General features: G+C 46.0%; 1 protein-coding gene across 1 annotated transcript in view; it reads left to right on the forward strand.

Annotated features, from left to right (window-relative positions):
* LOC138851997 (dentin sialophosphoprotein-like) overlaps nucleotides 1–7,669 on the forward strand; it is a gene marked incomplete at its 5' end in the record, with an annotated part of 40,447 nt that extends 32,778 nt beyond the window's left edge. The window contains 1 exon segment of the mRNA XM_070081593.1: nucleotides 4,242–7,669. Within this exon segment, the coding sequence (XP_069937694.1) occupies nucleotides 4,242–4,352 (111 nt within the window).
* Nucleotides 7,670–9,172: the final 1,503 nt, after the last annotated feature.

A 9,172-nucleotide genomic window follows, 5' to 3' on the forward strand; every position in this document is an offset into this window, starting at 1 on the left:
TTTTGGTTCTTCCTCCGTACCTTAGTACAGTCTACAGTCTCTCCTCGCTTAACAATGGAGTTGCATTCCTAAGACCACTTCAATAAACGAATTCGTCACTAAGTGAGGAGCATACTATAATGGTAGTGGGTTTGTGTCAACCATCTTTGATATTGTTTTAATGTCACCTTCGCACCATTTATAACATTTCTGGTGTATTTTTAAATGTTTATACAGTAGTGTACTGTATATTGTAATAAACAGAATAGAAGAAATCAGCTCTAATATACATTACATAGGTATACATACTGGTCAGAGAGCCCATCGTAAGTCCGAGCGGTTGTTAAACGAGTATGTCACTAAGTGACGAGAGACTGTATACATATGTCTGGAGGTGTTTGAGATATGATTGTTTCTGTGGTCTCACATTGACCTGCGCATGCATGACAAAGTTAAGGTTGACATTCCTAGTTACTAGTCCATCGTATACATCATCACTAGTTTTATCTGTGCACCTTATGTGCACCCATTCTTCACATACATCACAGTTTATCACCTGATTACAGCTACCGACACCTTTACCACAATGATTACAGGGACATCTAGTCTGCCTGGTTTGCACCTCTACATTAGTTTGAGGTCCTGGATTAGTTTTAACATCACCGCATAACAGCGCCACAATAAGAGCTGTGTGCCACTGTTTTGTTTTTATGGGTATGTGGTGTTGCCATACCTGGCAGCAATAGTGACATTTATATTTTTGGTAGGATGCCAACTGTGGGGTTTTCACAGTCCAGGGCACCAATACTCCAGTCACCTTTCCAGTCCCCATGACTGACTTCCTTCTTCAGTGAATTTCAGTATAAATATAATTATGGCCGCCTGTACCCCTCTGATGGCTGCCATCTTCACTCACTTTATACCATTTTTTCAAGAACCATTGATGGCTATCAGTAACCTAACAGCAACCTAGAAGCCACTCTAGTGATCCCCACTGATTGCTAGTGGTTTTCCTGCCCTTACTTCACAAACCCACTACATCCCCTCACTTTTCTCTTTACCTCACAAACCCACTACATCCCCTCACTTTTCCCCTTCACAAACCCACTACATCCCCTCACTTTTCCCCTTCCCAAACCCACTACATCCCCTCACTTTTCCCCTTCACAAACCCACTACATCCCCTCACTTTTCTCTTAACTTCACAAACCCACTACATCTCCTCACTTTTCTCTTAACTTCACAAACCCACTACATCTCCTCACTTTTCTCTTAACTTCACAAACCCACTACATCTCCTCACTTTTCCCTTAACTTCACAAACCCACTACATCTCCTCACTTTTCTCTTAACTTCACAAACCCACTACATCTCCTCACTTTTCTCTTAACTTCACAAACCCACTACATCCCCTCACTTTTCTCCTCCTCACTTTTCTCTTAACTTCACAAACCCACTACATCTCCTCACTTTTCTCTTAACTTCACAAACCCACTACATCTCCTCACTTTTCCCTTAACTTCACAAACCCACTACATCTCCTCACTTTTCTCTTAACTTCACAAACCCACTACATCTCCTCACTTTTCTCTTAACTTCACAAACCCACTACATCTCCTCACTTTTCTCTTAACTTCACAAACCCACTACATCCCCTCACTTTTCTCTTAACTTCACAAACCCACTACATCCCCTCACTTTTCTCTTAACTTCACAAACCCACTACATCCCCTCACTTTTCTCTTAACTTCACAAACCCACTACATCCCCTCACTTTTCTCTTAACTTCACAAACCCACTACATCCCCTCACTTTTCCCTTAACTTCACAAACCCACTACATCCCCTCACTTTTCTCTTAACTTCACAAACCCACTACATCCCCTCACTTTTCCCTTAACTTCACAAACCCACTCAGTGGCAACTCATAACTAAAATTAATGGAGGTGCTGCTTCAGAAAATTTGTAGTCATTGTGAATATCAGGTGTTGGACGGCCTCTTATCTTAACTTTGTCATGGAGAGACAACTGTGACAACTTATGCTGTTTAAGTTCACTTTTAGTCACACAACTTATTTCTTGGTGACACAAGGAGGCCATGATGAAATTATTTAAATTTAATGTAAATTTTATTTATGAATTAAATAAAATAGCTGGAAGCATGATAATCATCTAATTCTACACTTGCACAACAGTGTCGGCACTGCATCAGGGACAGTGCTCTACCTGGCATGCAGTGTCTTATCTCGGACATGGGCACAACAGCCAAACATAGAGTCGCTGGAACTGTGAAACGCACAGTTCCATACGAGGATTTTTGTAAGTTTTTCATGTACTATGGGATGGCTACTGACCTTAACCTTAAAGATTATATAATGTACAAGTGTTAAGAAAGAATTAAAGAAAAAAAAAGACTCATTATATTGAATGTTTTCGATAATATCGAGTGAAAATAGGAGTGCTGCAGTTCCGCAGTGCCTATACATGAGCCGTCACTTCAAAGTTTATTCTCTATAAGGATTACAATGCTGAGTTTACAGAATTTGGTTATTGTGTGGTTTACATGTAGTAAAATTGTGATTACAGAGTGTACCACTAGAACGCTTAGCATGGCTAGGCATTTCGGGCAGACTTAGATTAATTCTTAATTTTAAAATATTACAAATTATGAGGTAAGTTGGTATTATGGCTAAGTGACTAAATACTAGTTTGTGAGTTTAGCAATGTGAATGCTTTTGTTTTGGCACAGTACATAGTTTCAGTATTGGAGTATCACAGGATTCATTATTTTAAGATTGAGATTAATATTTCTGTTTATGGTCAAATGGGTGGGTGAGTGTAAGTGTGAACCACCAGGTGGTATTCGTGTAGTTAGTCATCCCTCACTTCACAGTCTCACTTCCCCCTTCACACTTCTAACCCATTTCCATCCTGACAGGATAAAAAGTTCTTGTCCATGGCATTATCCATCCAATTAGCCTCCTCCCTCCCATTTAGCAGGGCTGGCATCCTGTTCTTGACTGGTGCCCCGGTGGCCTGGTGGCTAAAGCTCCTGCTTCACACACGGAGGGCCCGGGTTCAATTCCCGGCGGGTGGAAACATTTCGGCATGTTTCCTTGCACCTGTTGTCCTGTTCACCTAGCAGCAAATAGGTACCTGGGTGTTAGTCAACTGGTGTGGGTCGCATCCTGGGGGGACAAGATTGAGGACCCCAATGGAAATAAGTTAGACAGTCCTTGATGACGCACTGACTTTCTTTATTCATCCTGGGTGGCTAACCCTTCGGGATTAAAAATCCAAATGAAAACTTATCGTATCTTATCCTGATCTAGAAGTGATGTATCAGTTATCTAGATAAGATAAGATAAGATTTCGTTCGGATTTTTAACCCCGGAGGGTTAGCCACCCAGGATAAGCCAAGAAAGTCAGTGCGTCATCGAGGACTGTCTAACTTATTTCCATTGTGGTCCTTAATCTTGTCCCCCAGGATGCCACCCACACCAGTCCACTAACACCCACGTACCTATTTGCTGCTAGGTGAACAGGACAACAGGTGTAAGGAAACGTGTCGAAATGTTTCCACCCGCCGGGAATCGAACCCGGGCCCTCCGTGTGTGAAGCGGGAGCTTTAGCCACCAGGCCACCGGGCCACCTAGCAGGGCTAGCATCCTGTTGTTGACTGGTCCTGATCTATAGGTGATGTATCAGCCATCTAGCAGGGTTGGCATCCTGTTGCTGACTGGTCCTGATCTAGAGGTGATGTATCAGTCCTGTTTAAATGTTCTCTTCCTGCATTTGACAGTGAGAGGAAAAACCCCATTACAAACTAGACAGTTTCCTTGGTGAAATTGATGCCTCATGGCTTGTGATTGGTGAAATTGATGCCTCGTGGCTTGTGATTGGTGAAATTGATGCCTCGTGGCTTGTAATTGGTGAAATTGATGCCTCGTGGCTTGTGATTGGTGAAATTGATGCCTCATGGCTTGTGATTGGTGAAATTGATGCCTCGTGGCTTGTGATTGGTGAAATTGATGCCTCGTGGCTTGTGATTGGTGAAATTGATGCCTCGTGGCTTGTGATTGGTGAAATTAATGTCTAATATTGTATTATTCAGCCTAATATACGTATCTGGAGCATATACGTATCTGGATCTGGATCTGGATCTGTATTAACCTGCCAAATTTTGTATTATCCCTACTAATATTGTATTATCCCTCCTCATATTGTATTATCCCTCCTAATATTGTATTATCTACATTTCAGGGTAGTCCGGAGGACCTAATTAGCCTGGATAATGACTCGTTCCTGAATAGTCTGGAATCCATGACCATCCAGAATCTCTGGACGGATAACATAAGGCACACTAAGCTTTAGCGGAGTCTGGATAACCTTGAGCCTGGATAACCTGGAGCCTGGATAACCTGGAGCCTGGATAGCCTGGAGCCTGGATAACCTGGAGCCTGGGTAACCTGGAGCCTGGATAACCTGGTGCCTGGATAACCAGGAGCCTGGATAACCTAGATCCTGGATAACCTGGAGCCTGGATAACATAAAGTCTGAATAACTGGATCCTGGATAACTGGTTCTTGAATAACTGGAGTATGGATAACCTGGAGGGTGGATAACCAGGAACATGGATTAACTGGAGCCTGAATAACTGGAGCCTGGATAACTGGAGTGTGGATAACCTGGAGGGTGGATAACCAGAAGCATGGATTAACTGGAGCCTGAATAACTTGAGCTTGAGTAACTGGAACCTGGATAACCTGGAGCCTGGATAACTGCAGCCTGGATGACTGCAGCCTGGACACCTGGAGCCCCAGGGCTAAATGGGGCTCTGTGGGGTTCCACGGATCTCCCTATAGCTCCCTGTGGCTCCAGGGGATTCTACAAGACACCATGAGGCTTCAGAGGGCTCCTGGGATTCCATAGAATCCCTCAGGGCTCCAGTGAACTTTCTAGAGCTCCTCAGATCTCCCCAGTGTTCCACAGATCTCCCCAGAGCTCCCCTTATCTCCACAGTGCTCCCTAGATCTCCCCAGAGCTCCCTAGATCTCCATAGATCTCCCCAGAGCTCCTTAAAGCTCCTCAGAGCTCTCTAGAACTCTACAAGTGTACAAACTCGCCCATCCAATGTAATATATATATATATATATATATAGGCCTAGGCTGCTCTCTGGGCCTATGAAATAGTCTGATGTGATTTTTCCTCATTCTGTTGCCTAGTTTTTTAATAGATATAGGCCTAGGCAATAGACTGTTATTTCTATTTCCCAGTTGAATTTATAGGCCTAGGTAATAGACCCGTCTATCTGCTTCCGTCGAATTTTGGAAATGCATTATAACAGGCCTAAGCTGTAGGCTCTGCGATCAATAATTCACTGATGGTTCCGTCCACGGGCCTATCCTGGGTCAAAAAATTCGGCCGGGCCTATTAAAATAGGCCTTGACATGCTTCGAATAATTTTAGATTCATCATACTTTTGTTTTTAAAATTAAAAAGCAAAGGAAACTCACCTTTAAATTAACCAAACTTGTAGATACCCGGGTTCACTTTATACTACAGGGTGTTTCAAAATAATGGACCCAATCTGAAATCACTACTGCTTTGAAACTGGGCCCGTCATTTTAAAACGTCCTGTATAATACCAAAGTTGTGCACACTCGGGTTACGTTATAAGGCATTTCCGAAGTTATATATACCTGGGCTTAAGTTATAAGACATTTTCAAAGTTGTTCATACCCGGGTTAATGTTATTCCATATTACCAAAGATGTATATACCCAGGCTTATGTTATTCCAAATTACCAAAAGTTGTACATACCCAGGTTAATGTTATACTGTATTACCAAAATTGTATATGCCCGGGTTAATGCTATACTGTATTACCAAAGTTGTACATACCTGGGTTTATATTATACTGTTTCCAAAGTTGTACATACCCAGGCTTATGTTATTCCAAATTACCAAAGTTGTATATACCCAGGCTTATGTTGTTCACTATTACCAAAGTTGTACATACCTGGGCTTACATACTGTTTTTCCAAAGTTGTACATATCCAGGCTTATTCCAAATTACCAAAGTTGTATATACCTGGGCTAATGTTATTCCATATTACCAAAGTTGTACATACCCAGGCTTACATTATACTGTTTTTTTTCTTCCAAAGTTGTATATATCCAAACTTATGTTATACCGCATTACCAAACTTGTACATACTTGAACTTATGTTAAAGCGATCTTCCGGGGACTTTAACCCACGGAGGTTCACAAATCTCTGGAACCCTCCTAGCTTGGACCCCCTAGTGGAACCCACCCTAGAACTGACCCTGAAGGCTTCAATTGGGTGAGTACAAATACCTAGGCTTCGATATGTGATAATTAACCGATCCGATGAATGAGGTGTGTCCACCGCCCTGTTCGTGTGTTGAATCTAGTGTACGACCCCCTGAACGTCTGAACCCCCAAACAATGCCCCAAACCCCCTAATGACCCTTTAAATCCCCTAACACAATCATCAGAGGGACCATAACTAGAGGGTAGGAGCTTATTCACCCTTTAAACCCCTGCTAACGACCTCTGAACCCCCTAATGACCCCCTGAACCCCTTAAACCCCTAACAAACCCCTAAATCCCCTAACTACTCTCTAATGAACCCCTCACAACCCCATAACCTCTGATGACTCCCTAAACCTCCTAATGACCCCCTGAACCCCTTAAGGACTCCCAGACAACCCTCAAAACTTCCTAACATTCCCCTGAACCCCTTGACCCTCTAAGCCCCCTAACCACCCTAACCATGCCTAAATCCTGTTAATGACCCCTATCGAACCCCTGACAACCCTCTAAAGTCCTAACGAGCCCTAACTACTCCCTAAACCTCTTACTGACCTCTCTCCTAATGATGCTTAACTACGTAAACCCCTCAACGACTCCTAACTACCCCTGACAACCCCAGAAACCTCTTAACGACCTCTACCCCTGACAACCTCTTAACGACCTCTACCCCTGACAACCTCTTAACGACCTCTACCCCTGACAACATCTTAACGACCTCTCTCCTAATGATCCGTAACTACGTAAACCCCTCAACGACTCCTAACTACCCCTGACAACCCCAGAAACCTCTTAACGACCTCTACCCCTGACAACCTCTTAACGACCTCTACCCCTGACAACCTCTTAACGACCTCTACCCCTAACAACCTCTTAACGACCTCTACCCCTGACAACCCACTAACGACCCTTAATACTAAATTCAACTCACGACCGACTAGAATGAATTGATAAATTAGGATTTTCTTCAATAACTTTCATTATTGTTGTTGTAGCGCCCAGGGTATCGAGAAGTGGTCTGAGGCCAAACCGGGATATCGGGAAGTGGTTTGGGGTCGAACCAGGGTAGCGGGAAGTGGTCTGGGGTCGAACCAGGGTATCAGGAAGTGGTCTGGGGTCAAACCAGGGTATCGGGAAGTGGTCTGAGGCCAAACCGGGATATCGGGAAGTGGTCTGGGGTCGAACCAGGGTAGCGGGAAGTGGTCTGGGGTCGAACCAGGGTATCAGGAAGTGGTCTGGGGTCAAACCAGGGTATCGGGAAGTGGTCTGAGGCCAAACCGGGATATCGGGAAGTGGTCTGGGGTCGAACCAGGGTAGCGGAAAGTGGTCTGGGGTCGAACCAGGGTATCAGGAAGTGGTCTGGGGTCAAACCAGGGTATCGGGAAGTGGTCTGAGGCCAAACCGGGATATCGGGAAGTGGTCTGGGGTCGAACCAGGGTAGCGGGAAGTGGTCTGGGGTTGAACCAGGGTATCAGGAAGTGGTCTGGGGTCAAACCAGGGTATCGGGAAGTGGTCTGGGGTCGAACCAGGGTATTGGGAAGTGGTCTGGGGTCGAACCAGGGTATCGGGAAGTGGTCTGGGGTCGAACCAGGGTATTGAGAAGTGGTCTGGGGTCAAACCGGGGTAATAGGAAGTGGTCTGGGGTCGAACTGGGGTATCGGGAAGTGGTCTGGGGTCAAACTGGGGTACCGAGAAGTGGTCTGGGGTCAAACTGGGGTATCGGGAAGTGGTCTGGGGTCGAACCAGGGTATTGGGAAGTGGTCTGGGGTTGAACCGAGGTATCGGGAAGTGGTCTGGGGTCGAACCGAGGTATTGGTAAGTGGTCTGGGGTCGAACTGGGGTAATGGGAAGTGGTCTGGGGTCGAACCGGGGTATTGGAAAGTGGTCTGGGGTCGAACTGGGGTATCGATAAGTGGTCTGGGGTCGAACCGGGGTATTGGGAAGTGGTCTGGAGTCGAACCGGGGTAAGGGGAAGTGGTCTAGGGTCGAACCGGGGAAACAGGAAGTGGTCTGGGGTTGAACCAGGGTATCAGGGAGTGGTCTGGGGTCGAACCGGGGTATCGGGAAGTGGTCTGGGGTCGAACTGGGGTATTGGGAAGTGGTCTGGGGTCGAACCGGGATAACGGGAAGTGGTCTGGGGTCAAACCAGGTTATTGGGATGTGGTCTGGGGTCAAACCAGGGTATCGGGAAGTGGTCTTGGGTTGTACCGGGGTATCAGGAAGTAGTCTGGGGTCGAACTGGGGTATTGGGAAGTGGTCTGGGATCGAACCGAGGGATTGGGAAGTGGTCTGGGGTCGAACCAGGGTATCAGGAAGTGGTCTGGGGTCGAACTGGGGTATCAGGAAGTGGTCTGGGATCGAACCAAGGGATCAGGAAGTGGTCTGGGGTCGAACCAGGATATCGGGAAGTAGTCAAGGGTTGAACTGGGGTATCGGGAAATGGTCTGGGATCGAACTGAAGGATCGGGAAGTGGTCTTTGGTCGAGCCAAGGGATCGGGAAGTGGTCTGGGATCGAACCAGGATATCGGGAAGTGGTCTGGGGTTGAACCAGGGTATCAGGGAGTAGTCTGGGGTCAAACCGGGGTATCGGGAAGTGGTCTGGGTTCGAATCGGGGTATTGGGAAGTGGTCTAGGGTCAAACCGGGGTAACGGGAAGTGGTCTGGGGTCGAACCGGGTTATTGGGAAGTGGTCTGGGGTTGAACCAGGGTATCAGGAAGTGGTCTGGGGTCAAGCTGGGGTATCGGGAAGTGGTCTGGGGTCGAACTGGGGTATCAGGAAGTGGTCTGGGATTGTACCGGGGTATCAGGAAGTAGTCTGGGGTCGAACTGGGGTATCAGGAAGTGGTCTGGGATCGA

The sequence above is a fragment of the Cherax quadricarinatus genome, unplaced genomic scaffold, assembly GCF_038502225.1.
Source record: "Cherax quadricarinatus isolate ZL_2023a unplaced genomic scaffold, ASM3850222v1 Contig3275, whole genome shotgun sequence".
Taxonomy (NCBI): Eukaryota; Metazoa; Arthropoda; class Malacostraca; order Decapoda; family Parastacidae; genus Cherax; species Cherax quadricarinatus.